Genomic DNA, 18,907 nt, shown 5'->3' on the forward strand with positions numbered 1-18,907 from the left:
AATCTTAAATGAGATATCTACTATGGTGTGGTGCTTAACGCTCTATTTTGGTCCCCCGGACTTGAGCCGTTGTGTTTTTTTTTTGTGTGTCGTAGGTTTCGAGAGAGGAAAGGAGGACCTTTTATCGCTGCCTTTGAAAGAGGATTCACTCTCCATATCCAAGAGCAAGGTGACCAAAAGTCCAAAATGCTGACTGTCCATTTCCTTGACCAAAGAGATTGTTTTTAGTTCGGATACGGGGCCTTGTTTAACCCGACTTAATGATCCGTCCTCATCCGCGTGGCCAGCTGGCCGAAAAGCTTCTGTGAAAAGCCACTTCCCGACAAGGAATTGGGAAGCCATCATTAACGTCCATTCTTCTGTTTTTAGTCGGAAACCAAACTGTACAATGGCTCCGACAAGGACGTGTCGGCATCTGGAGGCAAGCTCACCAAAAAGGAGTCCCTTAAGGTAAGACAAAATTGTCTCCCAAATCGGGAAAATCAGGAAATATAATATACATCTATATTTATCATTTGAATTTGATCTTAAAACAGAAAGTCGCCAGTCATGATTTAATTTCCCGGGCCGCACAAAGTGATGCGGTGGGCCATATTTGGCCCCCGGGCCGCCACTTTGACACCTGTAGTTTACATCAAGCCATGGGGAAAGGATTTTTTTTAAATGTCCCGCCCTTTGCTAACAACCACAACACATTCCCTCCGTTTTCAGGTGCAGAAGAAAAACTACCGTGAGGAGAAAAAGAGGGCAACGAAAGAACTCCTCAGCACCATCACCGATCCTTCCGTCATCGTCATGGCCGACTGGTTGAAGGTGAGACGCCCAAAAGTCATTGAAAAGACCAGAGTTGACGTTTTCTATGCCGGCAGATCCGCGGAACCTTGAAGAGCTGGACCAAACTGTGGTGCGTGCTGAAACCGGGCGTCCTGCTCATTTACAAGACCCACAAAAACGGCCAATGGGTGGGCACCGTGCTGCTCAATGCCTGCGAGCTGATTGAAAGACCCTCCAAGAAGGACGGCTTCTGTTTCAAGCTCTTTCACCCCCTTGAGCAGTCCATCTGGGCAGTCAAGGTCAGAATAAAATGTTTGGCACACTTGATTTATGACATGTGTCAAAGTGGCGGCCCAGGGGCCCAAATCTGGCCCGTCGCATCATTTTGTGCGGCCCGGGAAATTAAATCATGAGTGCCGACTTTCTGTTTTAGAATCAAATTCAAATGAAGAGTATAGATGTATATTACATTTTCTGATTTTCCCCCTTTTATATCAATAATAGACATTTTTTAATCATTTTTTTGTTTTTAGTTCAAAAGTCTTTTTGTAAAATCTAAAAATATATAAAAAAAGCTAAAACAAACATGTTTTGGACGTATAAAAAACTGAATATTCAGGCCTTATTAATATAAATAATTTACGATGAGCTCTCTTGTAGGGTCCCAAGGGGGAAGCAGTGGGCTCCATCACTCAACCGTTACCCAGCAGCCACCTGATCTTCCGCGCCGCTTCCGAATCCGACGGTGAGACTGCCGACCCGAAACGTGCCACGACGCTCCCGTGCTAGCTAAATGAGCACATTAGCAAAGAGTGCATTCTTCCAGGAAACAAGGCACAAAATGTCCTCCATTTTCCACAGGCCGTTGCTGGATGGACGCCTTGGAGCTGGCCTTGAAATGCTCCAGCCTTCTGAAAAGAACCATGATCCGCGAAGGCAAGGAAGACGTCAGCACGGTGGCGTCCACCGGAGAACATTCCCTCAACTTCTACAGCCTCCTTCGAGCCCACAACATTCACGGCTTCCAGTAAGTCAAGTGTAAAAATGTTTTTGAAAAAACCCTAGTCGACATCCGCCCATTTCCTTCCCAGGTTTAACGACAGCGACCACTTAAAGGACCCCGACCTCTACTCGGACAAGTCGGACCGCGAAGGCGAGCCCGACCACGAGGAGTCGGACGCCGAAGGCCTGGAGAAAAGCGAGGAGAGCGATAGCGATACGTCGGAACGCCAGGACGACTCCTACGTGGACTTGGACCCCAACGAGCATGTGCGGGAAACCTCCTACTTGGAGCAATCCCATGAGGAACTGGGAGAGGTATGCAAACACAGTAATACACACAATAATAATAATAATAATCGGACATAGGCTTTGTCATCATCATTGACTTGACAAAAGCCTAATTGTCATCATACCCAGAAATTGCATATGACGAAATTGGTAGTGCTTTTCCATAAGATGCTTTTTCTCGGCAAAAAACCCAAATACCGTATTTTCACGACTATAAGGCGCACTTAAAAGTCTTAAATTTTCTCCAAAATAGACAGTGGGCCTTATAATACAGTGCGCCTTATAATCCAGTGCGCCTTATGTATGGAAAAAAGTTTTAAAATGTGTCATTCGTTGAAGGTGCCCCTTATAACCCAAAGTTATTACACAGAAGCTGTATAAAACGTGAATCCTTGAAGAAATATAGAGGTTTCATGTTTGTTTTTTTGTTGTTTTTTTAGGCAGGCGAAGCAGCCCAGACTGAAACCGTGTCAGAGGAAAACAAGTCCCTGATCTGGACTCTCCTAAAGCAAGTGCGGCCGGGTATGGACCTTTCCAAAGTAGTCCTACCTACCTTCATCCTGGAGCCCAGGTCCTTCCTAGATAAGCTCTCGGACTACTACTACCACGCCGACTTCTTGTCCGAGGCGGCGGTGGAGGAGAACGCCTACAACCGGATGAAGAAAGTGGTCAAGTGGTACATTTCGGGGTTTTATAAAAAGCCAAAGGTATACACCATCGCGATGGCGTTCATCTTTGTTTTGAGCTAACTCGGCTAATGTTTTTTGTGATCCGGCAGGGCTTGAAAAAGCCGTACAACCCCATTATCGGTGAAACGTACCGATGCATGTGGCTCCACCAAAGAACCACCAGCAAGACGTTTTACATCGCAGAACAGGTAACAAAAGTGAACAACAAAATTACCATCACAACACTGACTAAAATTGTGCTGTGTGTGTACATGTCTAGTATGTGTCATTGTTCATCTTCAACCTACTAAAGATGGAAATTAGCCCTTGGCTATAATCTTAAATATTTACATTAGGTGTAAAAGTGACGGCCAGGGGGCCAAATCTGGCCCCCCGCATCATTTTGTGTGGCCTGAAAAAGTAAATCATGAGTTTTTTGGTTTTAGGGTCAGATTAAAATGAAGAGTATAGATGTATATTACATTTTCTGATTTTTACCCTTTTAAATCAATAATTTGTATTTTATAAATAAATAAATAAATCCAACTTTCAGGTGTCGCACCATCCTCCCGTATCAGCGTTTTACGTCAGCAACAGAAAAGATGGCTTCTGTCTCAGTGGAAGCATTCTGGCCAAGTCCAAATTCTACGGTATGTACGCACAATATTTTCCATGTTTATGCTACATGCTAATTTTTTTGCTTTATTTTTAGGAAACTCCCTGTCGGCCATTTTAGACGGCGAAGCTCGCCTCACTTTCCTCAACCGAGGCGAAGACTATGTGATGAACATGCCCTACGCTCACTGTAAAGGTGAGTTGCAACTGGTCGTCAAACGTGGATTCTGGGTTCGAATCTGTGTTGTATTTTCCGCCACACCACGCCAGGCATCCTTTACGGCACCATGACTCTGGAACTGGGCGGTCAGATCACCATCGCGTGCGAGAAAACGGGTTACAGTTCTCAGCTGGAGTTCAAACTTAAGGTAAAAGCCACCACGTTGTTGCGTTTTGTCCTTTTTGATTACAAATGGCGTCCATGCACATTCTCGCCAGCCCTTTTTGGGAAGCAGTGACAGCGTCAACCAGATTTCTGGCAAGATAAAACTGGGGAAGGAAGTCCTGGCAACCCTGGAGGGACATTGGGTAAGTAAGATTGGATTCCGCCCAGGCTCGGGAAATACAAAAATGGTAACCTGTGAAATGACACTTTTTTTAGGATAGCGAGATCTTCATCAACGACAAGAAGACCGGAACCGTGGAGACTTTTTGGAACCCCACGCCGGACCTCAGGCAGTCCAGACTGACCCGTTGCACCGTCCCACCGGAGGAGCAGGGGGAGTTTGAATCGGAAAGGTGGGCTCTCACCCATTATTAATGGATTGCAATTCCCCTCCACGCCAAGGGTGTCAGACTTTTAATTTTTTATAAATGGATTATAAAGAACTGGATTAAGAGCCCTGAATATTCATTTTTTTTTATAGATCCAAAACATGTTTATTTTAGCTTTTTTTTAAATATAATAATAACAGATTTTTGTTGACTGTCCTACTTTGGCGTTTTCAGACTTTGGCAACACGTGACCAGGGCCATCAACAACAAAGACCAGACAGAAGCCACCAACGAAAAGTTCATCCTGGAAGAAAGCCAGAGAAAGTCTGCTCGGGAGAGAAAAGCCAAGTGCGAGGAGTGGAATCCCACCCTCTTCGAACAGGACCCCGTCACCGGCGAGTGGCACTACAAATACGCAGAGTGAGCCCAACGAAAGCCCCGCCTCCTTCCCCAATAGCGCAATATACCGGATGGGCTTTCTTTCCTTTCACAGCACCAGGCCTTGGGACCCTCTCAACGATCTGATCCAGTTTGAAAAAGACGGTTGTATCCAGACCAAAGTCCGCCACCGCACCCCCATGGTACGTTCTGGCAGTCTTATTAGTCTGAGTAACCAGGGGTCGCGGCGGGACAATTGCAAGTGCCAGGTAGGTTTTGGTTTTTTTCCAAAACATCTCACCAGCTTCTATTTTTTTTTTCTTCATCACTTTTTTTCCATGACCTTCAACCCTTCTTTTTAAATATTTTTTTAAACCTTTTTTGGTATCACCTCATCTGCTTTCACCAACTGGAAATGGTCCCCGGACTTTTGGTCCCCGGACGTTTGGTCCCCGGACGTTTGGTCCCCGGACGTTTGGTCCCCGGACGTTTGGTCCCCGGACGTTTAGTCGCCCGGACGTTTGGTCCCCGGACGTTTGATCCCCGGACGTTTGGTCGCCCGGACGTTTCTCATAATTTATAATTTTGAGAGCGAGCGAATCCGGCAACCAAACGTCCGTGCTACAAAATGTCCGGGGACCAAACGTTCGGTCACCAACTGGAAGTTACGGTCAACTCGTGCTCTCAACCCGCATGCGGCTTTTTACCTTTTGTGTCCATTGCACGCCTTCACGTCTTTCCGTGGCATTTTTCCAACTTTTTCCCCGTCTCGCCGTCGAAACAAAGAGCTCACCCGCGTTTCTGTGTTTTCCATATGAACGCCTATCCGCAGGTGACGGTGCCAAAGAGGAAACACAAGAGCGACAAAGTGAAAAGCCCACAGAGCGGCTGTTCTTCGCCCGAACTCGACCACCAAGATTCGTCCGGGAGCGAACGTGAGTCTCCGAACTTGTCAAAATTCGCCAAGATTTGGAAAAAAAACTCCCGTGGCGTGCTCCCAGGACACAAAAGCAAACACAGTAGCCGTCTCCGCAAGAAGACGGCGGACTTGAGCGAGCTCCAGAGCGCCATCGAATCCATCAAGCAGACGCAGCAGGACATCAACAGGTAAGATTTTCAGCTCAAATCCCTTTTTTTCAAACGCCAACCAAAACCGAAATTCACATTCAGGAGCATCACGGCGTTGCGGAGTCGCACGGCAGGCCGAGCGGAGGGCGCGGCGTCCTTTCTGCAACAACGCGACTACGTGGTCATCGCGGCGCTCGTCCTCCTGCAGGTGCTCATCAACTATCTTTTCAAGTAGCAGCGGCTTCATTTTTTTGCCCTTTTGCGGTCCAAAATATGGTCAAAATCCATACATTTCACAAACTCCTTATTAACCCGTGGTATATCTTACCACCAGGGGGAGTCTTAACACTCCTAAAGACTGAACATAGATTTCACACTCCAAAATACGTATTTAACCGAGGAGCCATGACATTTCATGTACTTATTTTGCGTCCAATTGGACTTTTTCTCCCTTTTTTAATTGACCTCAAATATTCCGACGTCATTTTCAGCACACTTTGTACAATAATGTCTTCTTTCTGCACAAGTGCACTGGAAACGCGCAAACTTTTTCAATGTTTCTCCGCTTTTAAACGACAGTAAGCACTGCCCAATCGCTCTTTTTTTTTTAGTTATTTAAAGTGTTCTTAAAAGTGAAACGACAGCAATTTTTAAATCATTCACTGCCAGCCCGAAAGACTCCGCGCCGAATTTGAACGTTATCCTGCCGTCAATGGCGGCCAAAGAATTCCTTCGGGCTAAAAAAAATGTTAGGGCTCCGTTTCAGAAAAAAATTGCCTTGTTATTTTTTAAAAGCCACTTGAAATGAAATGTCCAAACATTCCTGAATCTGTTTTTATTTATTTATTGCGCTTACTACAATTGAAGCTTTATGAATTGACAAAAGTTTTTCTTTTTCCCGTCCAATCATCATCGCTTCCAGTGCTTTTGTGCCACGGTGAAGTTTAGAATAGACGCTTGAATTCCGATTTTTAAGCAAATTCAAAGCCTTTTTGACCAATTAGAAAGAAGAATATCATTTCAAGCTAACGTAATTAGCAAACAATTTTAGTGAGTAGACTTAGTTTGATGTCCTATTCACTGTCTTTTAAATATTTAGACGTTAACAGAGCCGCATATTGTACACATGCATACCTGTCAACTTGGACGTTTAACGTTTTAACGTTTATTTTTTTCCGTAAAACCGATCTCGTTTTCCTAAAACGTCATCGTCAACTGCTAATATTGTGACTTTTCGAGCATTATTTGCGTACACATATTCCCCTTTCACAGGTCTGCCTTTTTTCACTATATAACTATAGCGCGTCAGCAAGCAATGTACCCAGACAGTCAAGTATTTTTCAACAACATCTACACCAGGGGTTGGGAACCTTTTTGTGAAAGAGAGAGCCATAAACAATTCCTATTTTCAACTGTTTTCCTTACGAGCTATACTCACAATTTAAAAGTCAAAATACATGAAATTTCGCAGTCATTTTATCACTTTTAAAGTACAAAAAGTCTCTAAATTCCTTTGATAACGTTGTTACACTGTTGCTAATCAATGAATATCAACCACTGGCTTCCATATTTTAGCTAAGAGCCATATGCACCTATCATAAAAGCCACATGTGGCTCCTGAGCCATAGGTTCCCTACCCCTGATCTACACAATCATGAATTTAATGCATCCTGATTCGTTCAATTCTAGACTTTTATGTGAGTAAATATGTGGCGTGTTGCATTTGTACACTAAATAAGGGGAATTAACAAGATTAATAATGAAAGCGATTGACCAAAGTTGACAGGTATGCGTACAAAAAATGACTCTTTTTATCCCATCGTGTAAAATCTGGGAGTAGTTTGCGGCGACCACGTTGCTAGCCTTGTCCACGTTTACATTTCCCGTTGCCTCGGCCGTCGGCGGACTGTTAAGCGGCGACGAAAAGTGGGAAAATTGATGCCGTCTGGCCCGCCTGTGGACAGTTCGTTGGTCTCCTTATCCTCATTGCCTCGCTCATCTTCCAGATATCCGGATGCTCGAATGTGGAGAAATTAAATATCAGTGCCTTTTGTGTGACGGGGATGGAGAGACGCTAGAACAAAAAAAATGGGGGAGGGAAGGTGTAGGAAAAGAGGGGAGTTGTTGTTGTCGTCGTCGTGGTGCCATACCGAGCCTTAGTAGCTAACCCGACTCTGGAAAAGAAACGCCATAGTAACCAGCTCACACGGGTGTCCGTCCACCCCCCGTAGGATGTTATTTATTCTTTTTACCGGTTTTCCAGCTTGGAATTTTTTTGTTGTTGTATTTTGTTTTTTCACGTCTTTCATTGTAGCGCCGTCGACTTAAACCACTCCCGTCCAGCGACACTGTGTACCTTAATGTGTGTGTGACTGTATAATGGAGGGACTGATGATGATGATGAAGATGATGATGATAATTATAATAATATCCTGGACGTTTATGGTCCCATGTAAAATAACACAGAATAAGAATTAAAAAGAAATTATGATATGCACTGTTATTTTCTTCAATCTGAAATCTTATTTTAATGACACCTGCTATTACACCTTTGTCCGCCAGGAGTCGCTAGACTCAAATCAAGTCATTCCCCAAAAAGCCAACAAAGACAAAAATGTGTGTTAAAACCATTGAGAATTGCCAATTTAACATCATTTCAAAAACTCGACTTTGTATTTAGCGATAAAAAGTGTTCCTTCTGAATACGCCACGGTGAAGACGTTCCTTTTGGGATACTGGGAGGAGAGGATGGGTGTTGCCATGGAGACAGTCAAATGGAAGGAGAAGGGGAAACACCTCTTGTAGCCTTATGTAAGCACACAACACATACGCAAATGTTGTTGTTCTTCTTACTTAATTCTTCACCTGACACATCAAGATAACAACCCCTCTAAATACATCACCTGGGAAAGGGTGCTATAGCTCCATTAGAGGACAATTTATTCATCTGTGTGGGTGACTGCTGGTGTGCAAAGGTGGGGATTTCATGGGTAAATGAGGTAATGTGCAGTGCAGCGTGTGCTGGCTCAGCATTGGTGTTGAAATTCTCACAGCCAACCAAACTCTGGCCATGAAAAGATCTGCTGCTGCACTCTCATTCTAAACTGGATTAGTCCAGGGACCACTTTAAAAATATATATATATTTGCAAGCCCTTATTTGACGCCCAGTCTGTCTTAATGGGGGAGGAGGAGGAGGTGATGCTATTTTTAGAGCGGAATGTATAGCAGGGGGTTGGACATAAACACATATTTAAACATAACAATTGTTTGCTGTTGAAAATTAAGGAAGATTATGCAAATGGGTCCACCTTGTTAACCATTTGTGGATGAATATGTTTTTTATGTCGTCATTTTGAATCCATGTGGACAATCTTTATATTCATCCCCATGGATGGCCCAGACAATAGCACGTGAGGCCTGCTAATGGAGCAGAGGACGCCGGGCGATGACTCAGACATTTCTGAGGCGGAGTCTCCTCCGGTTGCCGCCCTGCCTCGTCTAGTTTGGCCCACAATTTGCTGACTCTATGCAAGCCCCCCTTCATGCCGCCTTATCAGATGTTGGCTATGGCTTTGGTTACGCCTATGTCGCAGACATGAGGCTGCCCCTGGCTAGCCTGCTTTAAATTTGATAGAAAATGCCACTCTTTTTCTTCCACAATTAGGATTTTCATGCAAAATAATCAGAAGTGGGACAAAATGACCCAAGTTTGAGTTAATCAGATACGATCGCAAACACCTGGGACACAAGCGAAGAACCAAAAGCAGGTGAAACCCATCCAATCAGGCAGACAGGACCCACAATGAGACCACCACAGATTTTATTTTTTATAAATTGATTAAAATAACTGGATTAAAAGCCCTGAATATTCCAGTTTTTATAGAGCTAAAACTGTTTGTTTTAGCCTTTTTAAATATATTTTTAGAGTCTACAAAATGATTATTGAACTAAAAACTACATCTATACTCTTCATTTTAATTTGATCCTAAACCAGAAAGTGCATTCATGATTGACTTTCCCGGGCCGCACAAAATGATGCAGCGGGCCAGATTTGGCCCCCGGGCCGCCACTTTGACACCTGTGCCTTAACATTACACATCTGAATTCCAATTAAAACATAGACAAAAAAAAAACAGTTTCAACCACTTTCAGTATGATGCCGATACTATTATTAGCATGGCTGCTTTAAAAGGACAAATGGAGATATAATTAGCCAATGTGTCCTTCAGAGTAAATAGACTATATACAGAAAATCCCCTTATCTAAAAAATGACAGACCACTAAATCTGTAAATTAACTAAATGTGGCAAGCATACAAATGGAATAAATGGGAAAAAAACAGATGCAAATAGCAGTACAAACTGATATTAACATTTCGCTAGTCAGTTTGCCCACGGGATGAGTGAACGTTGGTTCACCCAAGGCCATCCCAAACACCCCCCAACCTACCGCATTCCTGCCTTAACCGCTGACAATGAACCACCCCCCAAAAAATAAGCCTAGGCAGCACTTTTCATTGAAGTCGTTGATTAGAACCTACTTGTCAGCCCGTCTTTTTTGGAGGCCCCTCGGGACGTACATAGCGTACACAGATTGACACCCGTACATTCACCCTCAAATCAATGGAAAAGTCAGAGACAGTTACGTCATTGTTGGACCGCAGGAGAGTTGTGTTTTCAATATGCTTAGCATTGAGGACGGCGGGGTGTCCAATGTGGACGTCTGATGGCATCTATGGCCTACATTCCGTTTTTTAGGGATGCACATCCATGTAAATGTTCTGTTTTTAACTAAAATAAGAACCCACAAAAATATTTTTTTAAATAGTTATTAAATGAATGCAAAATTGAACAGAAGAATAATACGGTGGAAGTGGTTAGCACTGAGGCTGAAGGGAAAGGGGGGGCTATTTTTAAGCGCCGTCAAATCAAATCGGAGAGACAAGAGGGGGCGTCTGTTCATTCATTTATTAGTCATTTTTAGTTTCCGGCTGGGATGCTGGCGGCCGATTAACTTTGAAAAAAAGAGGCTTTTTTCCCCCCCAAACACTCTTTGGATTGCTTTCACTCTCATCCACTCTATTTTGAGGAATCCGTGCCTGTTATGTACCAATAATCTCATTTCAACCAGAGGGAGGATGATTAATTCATCATACATGGGATGTTTGCAGCCATATTATGGCCTCAAAGCATCTATTTGGGGATTTCTAAAAGGGGAGCATTTCAATTGGGGCTCAGCAAATATGAGTGTTTATGTGTTCTGTAATATTTGCAGAAGTTAAATTGCACGAAATCAACAAAATGAGCAAAAATCCATTTTTTTGGAGGGTTGCCTGCGATCTTATTGCTAAAATGTGGCGGATTTAAAAAACCTAGTCGCCGAAGAAGGCGGCGACGCAAGGAGAAGCTCGGCACCTTCCACTCGATTCAATTTCACACGATTAGCAGTATTGATTAGCGTGACTTTAGCGTCGACCTTCCCGCTTTCTCCTCTCCGATACATTGGCCGTTGGGCCCGTTGCCTTGTGATGCAACATCCTCACAGCTGGCAGCTCAGCTGGTAACCCAGGGATACGTGAGTCCCCCCCCCCCCCCAGATTCCCAAATCTTATTCCCTGTTTGTTATGCAACAGGAGGTTTATGCCATGTGCTACTGGCTAGTTAAGTATTTATCAAGCGTCTTGTGTAAGCGGACAGGCGGCGCCTGCAAGTTGACCTGACGCTTGTACGTTGTTCCCCTGGGATGCCTTCGACTCTTACCCCATGCCCTGCGTGGGTAGATCTCGGGTGCCTGATTTTTCTCCAATTGCTCCATTTAACCCCTCGGTTTGTCATAACTCAAATGAGTTGAACATCCCTTGAAATATGTATGATGTATAATGAAGTATCCACCAACACAGCTAATCCTGGTCACTGTATCCTGCAAACTGCACCCTGGACTGGTCGCCATTAGTCACAGGGCTCACATAGACAACAATACACATTCACTTATTCCACTTTTTTTCCAAATAGTTCATTAGCATCTTCTTCAAACGACAGATTTTTTTGGGATGAAACTGTCCAAACAAAGTGTCAATCAACTTTTTTTCGGGAGGCAACTGTCATTGGCCCCGCCTGCTCGCAGTGTTGCCCTGGCGACTACCGGTTTACGTGATGACGTCACTTGTATATGAGCGCAGGCGGCGGGCTCTTGCTCCTCTTTTACCGCCACCCGAGCGGAGTGATTCTCCTCCTCCCCGCACCGCGGAGCGACTCATTGCGCAGCAGCACCCGCTTCAACAGCCCTCAACGTCGGCTCCAGAGCTACGGTAAGACCCGGTCGTGTATTAACCCAATAATGGCGACAACCGACTCTAAACTCCCCGTTTGCGACGCCACATTTAATCACAATAAGCATTTATACAGCGGCGTCAGTTGACGGTAGGCGGCTAATGCTAGTGAAGTGAGACAGCTAGACAGCGGCCATTGAGAGCGCTCTCCTCCATGTTTTCACATTGAATTCACTGTCTCGCCTCCACACGCGGCGACGACAACCATTTTATAAAACTGTCGGTTTAACAACGCGTCGGTTATATGCGCACACATTTCGGCTTGACGTGTTTTGGGAGTTGACCTTATTTTGGGGGGGATTGGTTCGTGTACGGAAGTCAACTCACGACATAACGCGGCGTGAAAACGGCGGACGTGGTGTGTGAAAATACCCGATAATAACGGGAAAAGATGAAAAATAGTCACAGGTAAATATTTTTATTACAAAAAGGGTCGATGTTATGTTTCAGAACCCTATCTTTTAACAGTAGCACGAAGCTAAAAGGCTAAGCGCATCCGACAATGGGGAAAGGTGCAAGGCCAGTGGCTAAAGTTAGCTCCAATCAGCTAAATGGGAGCCAGGCTGTGTTGTACGGTGACAACGCCCCAGAAACGACGTGCCGTCTTTTCCCCAATAACCGATAACCGATGGCCTTATTGTGTTCTTTAACCCGGTGGAATTTCACCCCCATGGGTCAAACGTGGTTTGCTCCACTTGAGTGCGCAACACGTGGTCGCAGAAGGATATGCAAGAGTGCTTTTGGGACGAGTCCATTTATTCGCGGTCTTTTTTTGGGACAAACTATTTGCCTGACAATTGACTACATTATCTCTTAATTAGGAGATAAAATATACAGCGAAGGTGATGTGAAATTTGTGTATTGGTGTGAGTGGGTGTTTGGACAGGCGCGTCGTGGTAAACCATCAAATTGCGTCCTGATGTGTACGAACCCCCCCTCGTTTATTGACCCTCACTTGGAAATGGACTAATCTTATTTTTTACATTACCGTCGTCGGAAAATGTATCCTTCGGCAGCTACTTAGTCTTTAACTGCACTTTCCATCAATATGATGGAGAACCATTAGTGTGTATAGTTTTTGGAGCATTATTTGTGGTTGTATAACTGGTAATCGAGATTAAAAATATATTTTAGCCATTTGTGTGCAGATAAATGTCCCTTTTCTTGGACAGTTAGTTAAATTCAGCCACCCAGACCTTACTAATTCTGAGTTGACTGTAAACAAAGCCAGTTGACACATTCAATTAAGTTTGCGCTGTCACAATAGAGTTGGGATTACAACAATGGTGGTGTCATGAATAATTCAGGTGCCAGCCAATTTGTCATTCAAAAGTCTCACTCATTGTTTTCCCTTTTTTCCCCCTTTATTTTTAGCATCGCTTGAGACTCCGCTGAGATGGCCGACATTGACAAGTGAGTATGAGCGTCTGTCAAACTTTGACAGTTTGGGGGTAAACTGACATTTTAAGTCTAAAGCTGTGGCATAGCCAAAACAACATAGTCAATTTTACACTTGAAATGTTTGAGTACAGCTATTTTATTGAGCAGTGTGACCAAAGCCTGTGTAATGTTTTCTTGATTAGTTTTGCTGACCTGTTCTTTTCTGCCCCGTGTAGTAAAGACCAAGCTGAGATGGACCCAGCAGATATGGAAGATGTGGAGGATGTAGAAGAGGAGGAGACGGTAGAAAATTCAAAGAGGAAAGGTATCTTGGAAGAAACATCAATTCCATCCACCTAAAAAAAACAGAGTGACTTGGCACAGAGTAGTATTCCACAGTACTAACACTACAGGAGGGGTTTCTGGGCTGTCGTGGCCCACTTTTAAGGCGATTCAGGGGTTCCCACGGCAACAACTGAGGCACTTAAATGATGTTGTAATGACTATATTGTTGTTTAAGAGTCCATTACACAACACAGTTACTGTTTTTTGGACTATAGTGGCGCTTTTTCCATGGTTTGGCCTGTGACATTTTTGTTTTTTTGGTAGTGAAACTGTTCATTTGATTTATTAACGGGTGCCTATTTTGTCAATTGTTCCCTATTTTAACTATTACTTTAATGTATGTTTGTTCTTGAGAGAAATATAAAAAAAATACAGACCAAAAATGGTACTTGTACTTTAGTGCGACTTATATTTATATTTTTTACCCCTTCCATTGTGTCTTGTTTGGCTTGTGTGACCAATAATTAGGGGAAAAAAATTGTATATTCACACAAGTGACTTCAGAAAGAAAAGGCATTAAAAAAAGCATTTTTGGATTGTATTGTATAACTTTATCCAATCATTTTAATGACAATTTAGACTAAATGCCAATTCATCCCAAGCTTCACACCATTGAAACTACTTAGTCTCTCTTCTCACTGGCTGACAGCATTTGTCTTTGTTCCCAGCTTGTCAGCTGACAGAGCAGCTAATGCAGAATCCACAAATCCTGGCTGCGCTACAAGAGGGCCTTGACGGTCTTAACGGTTCACCATCAGGTTACATCGAGAGGTAACATATTTCAACTTAAATGTATGAGATGCATCTTTTTTTTTCTCCTTCCTCATTCCCGGGCTTTACTTTGTTTTAGCTTACCGAAGGTTGTCAAGCGACGTATCAACGCCCTCAAGAACCTGCAGGTGAAATGCGTCCACATCGAGGCTAAGTTCTACGAAGAAGTGCACGAATTGGAGAGAAAATACGCCGCCCTGTACCAGCCGTTTTTCGACAAAGTATGTCACCGCCACTGTTGCTTACAAGGCAGATTCTATACCACCATTTGATACCCCCAACAAAAAAACACTCAATACTACCGCCTCTTTCTTCCAGAGAAGCGAGATCGTCAAAGCGGCATACGAGCCCACAGATGAGGAATGCGAGTGGAAAGCAGATGAAGAGGAAGAGCTGACAGTAAGTAAGCAGGTACAGATGATGTTCATGTTTGCATGACTTCCTCCGCTAATTGCTTTGTTGTGCCTGTCCAATGAATCGGAGTGGAAATGCAAGCATAAATGCTTTTTTTTATAATTAAAACAAAATGTCTGTCTGTTTTCAGGATGAGATGAAAGAGAAGGCCAAGCTAGAGGAAGAGAAAAAAGACGAAGAAAAGGAGGATCCCAAAGGCATTCCCGAGTTCTGGTTAACGGTGTTCAAAAATGTGGATCTGCTTAGCGACATGCTGCAGGTTTGACTAAAAGTGCTTTGTCGCCGCCTGCTGGACATCCTGTGGTAGTCTAACTTTCCCCTTTCTCTTACCAGGAACATGATGAGCCCATCCTAAAACATTTACAGGATATTAAAGTGAAATTTTCAGATCCAGGACAACCTTTGGTGAGCAATACTCCATGTTAAGAAGTTTTAAAATAAATATTGGTATGTGACCACCCATTTTGATTTTCCTTGCAGAGTTTCGGGTTGGAGTTCCACTTTGAGCCCAATGACTTCTTCTCAAATACAGTTTTGACAAAAACCTACAAAATGAGATCAGAGCCTGAAGAGACCAACCCTTTCTCTTTTGACGGACCAGAGATCACTTCATGCACAGGGTGAGACATTTTGGCCTCCGAAAAATAGGTTGTTGTTTTTGTTTGTATAATTAAACTTGATTTGTTGTCGCCGCGGCATCCAAGATCCACAATCGAATGGACAAAAGGCAAAAACGTCACATTGAAAACCATCAAGAAGAAGCAGAAGCACAAGGGCCGCGGCACCGTCAGGACAGTCACAAAAACGGTCCCCAACGACTCCTTTTTCAATTTCTTCACCCCACCTGAAGGTAAGGAATATTTCACCTACCATTTTACCGTATTTTCTGAACTATAAGTCGCACCGTTTGTCCTTTACCTGCTTCCGTGACTATAATGTATTTTTTTTCATTGGCTGGCAGGAGTTTATGTAGTTTTTTTAGGTTAACTATTGTAATTTTTTTGTCAATGAACTTTTACTCCAGTGAAACTTGTGTTTCCCCTTTCATTGTGGATTAATTGCCTAGTACTTGTATTCGGTTGTGACTCATCTTCGGCTGTTTTTAATTTTTGCTTTGTTTCTCCAATCCAGTACCCGAAAACGGCGAGTTGGTAAGTTACTAACATGTTCGCCAACTTGAACAACTACATGTTCATTGAACACCACACTGAAGAATAAATATTTATCAGGATGAAGACTCCGAAGCGGTCCTGGCAGCCGACTTTGAGATCGGTCATTTCATCCGAGAACGCATCGTTCCTCGGGCCGTGTTGTATTTCACGGGAGAGGCCATCGAAGATGACGATGACGACGTAAGTATTGGTTCAAAATTAAGAAGGGGAAAAATGTTCTTTTCAATGTGTTTAGTGAAAACTCTTTGTTTTGTAGTACGACGAAGAAGGCGAGGAGGCTGATGATGAGGTGAGGCCCAGCATGATTTGAAATAAATGAGTACTGTATTTTCCCTGACTATAAATCTTTCTTTTTTTTTTATTTACAAAATTATTGGTTTCAGTACTTTTTTTTGTAAGTAGAACATTTTGTAAGTAGGGCAGTACTTTATATGTAAATACTCTAATTCGTTCAACATGCAAAATCTATTTGTCAAGCAAGAAGCAGTGCATCTGTAAACATTTCAAAATAAAATAACGGCGATAGGAAATGTATTGGCGATTTTGTAACTTGGATCTTTTTGTGTATCTTGAGGCACTCGTTTGCATATCGAAAGATTTCGTAACCTGAAAATTTTAAGTAGAGGTATGCTTTTTTGCATCTTATTTTTACAGAGAACTACAAAAGTAGCGGTAGGTCTGTTGATAATTACAACATTGGCAATGGGTGGATTTTTTTTCTGTGTAAATATCAGAATATTCACCACTGCAATCACTAACATTTTTTTACCTTTTAGGAGGGTGAAGAAGAAGCCGACGAAGAAAACGACCCCGACTACGATCCCAAGGTAAGTTCCCAAATATGGCTTTTCTCCAATTTTTATTTTTTTATTTTGCCCCTGACATCGTTTTTGAGTTTAGAGTCCCTCCATCTCATGACTGCCATTTGTCGTCAATGTCATCAATTGAACATGCAGAATCCATACCATCTTTTACATCTCAATGCATCTCTGCTAAAATAACACTTCACCACCATGTCTTGTGATCAATTCACCTTTGACTTATTTCAGCATGCTGTTCTTGACTTGATACAGTGTACAATACTAGTTTTCCCCCCGCCCATTACTCAGTGTCCCCTCATCTACCATCTGTCATGATATTTGGCATATTTTGTCAGCTCCTTTTAAATTTTTCCTCACTAGGTTTAAGTGGTGACAGTAGAAAAATAACCCTGTCCCGGTAGGTACAGCTTGTCAAATGTCAGCTTACTACCATCACCTTTTCATTTTTTTTTTAATCCCCCAATTTATTTTTATACATTTTAATGGAGCTGGGCGATATGACAATGTAATCATGATTTAAAAAAGTGTCAATAATTACCACGATAACTATTACAAAAACAATTTCACAATAATTATGATTGTCGTTTCATCGCCCAGCTCTCCATCTAAATTATCATATACTTGTTTTTCCTGTGATGCTGCCATGCCTTCCTAACTAACAATGTTTGGATTTTTTTGGGGGGCGGGGGAGTTTATAACCCATAGTCTGCATTGCATTTGTACCTGTATCATTTCTGTATGTTGATGTTTGTGCTTTTGCTTGTGTGATGTTTGGAATGTCATTAATCCATTTCACCCTTAAGTTTAATCCTCTCACCTCAAAAACATTGCCATTCATTAACTCATTGACGACAATAGACCGCCCAGTCCATTTCGAATCGAGAGTTTAAACTGGATTAGGCAGGCGTTGAGATGCATCCGGCGTAGTAGCGCTATTTTGACGTGGCACGGAGCCACGGAAAAGTCGCCGTCAAGCCGCCGCCTCTGGAAGGATGACCCAATTTCCTTGAGATTTTAATTAACAGCAACACAATTTTCATCAACCCCCCATTTCCACTTAAGCATTTGGCTGCTACGCATTCTTCAAAGTAAGGGAGCTAATTTGACTTTTTTTTAATGTTATTTTAAATCCTGACAGTAAAACCATTTTTTAAATATATTTATATAGTAAAATGACAGTAAATAAGATTTCTGTAATCCTTGAAACTAGATGGTTATTTTTGTAAGCAAGTATTGTTATGTAATATTAATACAAAATGCACTTTTTTAGCTTGAATGTTAAGCCCAGATAGTATTATATTGTAATTAGCCCGATTTATTTGTTAGTTAAATTGTCAGCTCATTGCAAAGATGTAGTGTAGTTTTTACTTAGTTTAGATTATTGTTAATTTTGGCCTGCTTGTTCACATTTTTTTTCCATTTTCTTGCAGAAGGACGCGGCGTCCCCAGCTGAGTGCAAGTCTCAGTGAAATGTGGCCTCGCTGCCTTCAGGATCCAACTGCACTGTTAACAACATTGTCTGTTCTATAGCGCTTTCGCTCGATCGTTCTTACTCCTGTACAACATTCCAGAAAATGGGATCGGGGTCAATTGGCGAAATACTCAAGGAATGGAAGTAAAAGCAGGGTATGAAAAGGGTCTACCATTTTGTGTCAGAACAGTAGCACACTATTTTTCTCACTTGTCTCTCCTACATCTGTATCTGGTTACCACCGAACAAAAAAACACAAAAAAACATGGGAGCGAGTGACAAGCTCCACCCCCAAAAAGGCCAATTGACCCTACTTTTTGTACCCTTTAAATGCCACAGATGCAACAATAAAATGTAGAGGCAGTATTTCAGTTGCTCGAAAATGGTCTTTTTTTTGCCTGGGGAGTAGCTGTTGTTAAAGGCAAATTGTTATGCTACAAAAATACTAATGATATCCATTACTGTATGTGTATGTCCATGAATAAATTACTTAAACATGTTCAAACTGACTCCTGGGATTATTGGCTATTTGTGCACTTGGTTGTAAAGCTTTAAATGTCATTATACTTCATGTATAATGACACTAAAAGCATTCAGTTAAATTATTGCGAGGATATTTCGAGTGACCTAAAGGTGGCGCTGTTGCTTTAAAAAACTTAAACGTGGATTGCGTTTTAATGTATGTCTAATCGTTTTA

At 42.6% G+C, this 18,907-nt stretch overlaps 2 protein-coding genes across 14 annotated transcripts in view; both read left to right on the forward strand.

The window, feature by feature from the left end:
• osbpl8 (oxysterol binding protein-like 8) overlaps positions 1-5,873 on the forward strand; it is a 14,862-nt gene extending 8,989 nt beyond the window's left edge. For 9 of the 11 annotated variants that reach the window (XM_077709108.1, XM_077709109.1, XM_077709111.1 and 6 more), the window contains 19 exons: positions 96-169; positions 370-450; positions 712-813; positions 870-1,073; positions 1,435-1,519; positions 1,636-1,801; positions 1,866-2,091; positions 2,505-2,771; positions 2,843-2,941; positions 3,286-3,382; positions 3,445-3,543; positions 3,618-3,715; positions 3,786-3,875; positions 3,949-4,085; positions 4,296-4,481; positions 4,555-4,708; positions 5,272-5,374; positions 5,441-5,546; positions 5,610-5,873. In XM_077709108.1, the coding sequence (XP_077565234.1) occupies positions 96-169; positions 370-450; positions 712-813; positions 870-1,073; positions 1,435-1,519; positions 1,636-1,801; positions 1,866-2,091; positions 2,505-2,771; positions 2,843-2,941; positions 3,286-3,382; positions 3,445-3,543; positions 3,618-3,715; positions 3,786-3,875; positions 3,949-4,085; positions 4,296-4,481; positions 4,555-4,708; positions 5,272-5,374; positions 5,441-5,546; positions 5,610-5,742 (2,507 nt within the window). In that variant the 3' untranslated portion in view covers positions 5,743-5,873. The remainder of the gene's footprint in view (positions 1-95; positions 170-369; positions 451-711; positions 814-869; positions 1,074-1,434; positions 1,520-1,635; positions 1,802-1,865; positions 2,092-2,504; positions 2,772-2,842; positions 2,942-3,285; positions 3,383-3,444; positions 3,544-3,617; positions 3,716-3,785; positions 3,876-3,948; positions 4,086-4,295; positions 4,482-4,554; positions 4,709-5,271; positions 5,375-5,440; positions 5,547-5,609) is intronic. The other 2 variants (XM_077709110.1, XM_077709119.1) reach the window with 1 other exon arrangement.
• Positions 5,874-11,678: 5,805 nt separating this feature from the next.
• nap1l1 (nucleosome assembly protein 1-like 1) lies at positions 11,679-18,709 on the forward strand. 3 transcript variants are annotated; one of them, XM_077709620.1, is made up of 16 exons: positions 11,679-11,815; positions 13,211-13,249; positions 13,453-13,541; positions 14,230-14,332; positions 14,412-14,553; positions 14,651-14,743; positions 14,877-15,005; positions 15,080-15,151; positions 15,227-15,366; positions 15,451-15,596; positions 15,878-15,897; positions 15,976-16,098; positions 16,175-16,207; positions 16,695-16,745; positions 17,100-17,136; positions 18,170-18,709. In XM_077709620.1, exons 2-15 carry the CDS (start codon positions 13,233-13,235, stop codon positions 17,103-17,105), a joined length of 1,164 nt encoding a protein of 387 aa, XP_077565746.1. In that variant the 5' UTR covers positions 11,679-11,815; positions 13,211-13,232; the 3' UTR covers positions 17,106-17,136; positions 18,170-18,709. The 3 variants fall into 3 exon arrangements, with proteins under 3 accessions (XP_077565746.1, XP_077565744.1, XP_077565745.1); XM_077709618.1 differs by lacking the exon at positions 17,100-17,136; XM_077709619.1 differs by lacking the exon at positions 17,100-17,136 and having other exon boundaries at positions 14,651-14,731.
• The last annotated feature ends 198 nt before the right edge of the window (positions 18,710-18,907 follow it).

This window comes from Stigmatopora nigra, chromosome 23 (genome assembly GCF_051989575.1).
Source record: "Stigmatopora nigra isolate UIUO_SnigA chromosome 23, RoL_Snig_1.1, whole genome shotgun sequence".
NCBI lineage: Eukaryota > Metazoa > Chordata > Actinopteri > Syngnathiformes > Syngnathidae > Stigmatopora > Stigmatopora nigra.

Excerpts from the sequence above, each read along its gene's own strand:
- nap1l1 (XM_077709618.1), top strand. Across the intron at positions 14,744-14,876 it reads AGCTGACAGTAAGTAAGCAG|GATGAGATGAAAGAGAAGGC; the intron begins GTACAGATGATG and ends GTCTGTTTTCAG. Across the intron at positions 15,597-15,877 it reads TTTCTTCACCCCACCTGAAG|TACCCGAAAACGGCGAGTTG; the intron begins GTAAGGAATATT and ends TCTCCAATCCAG.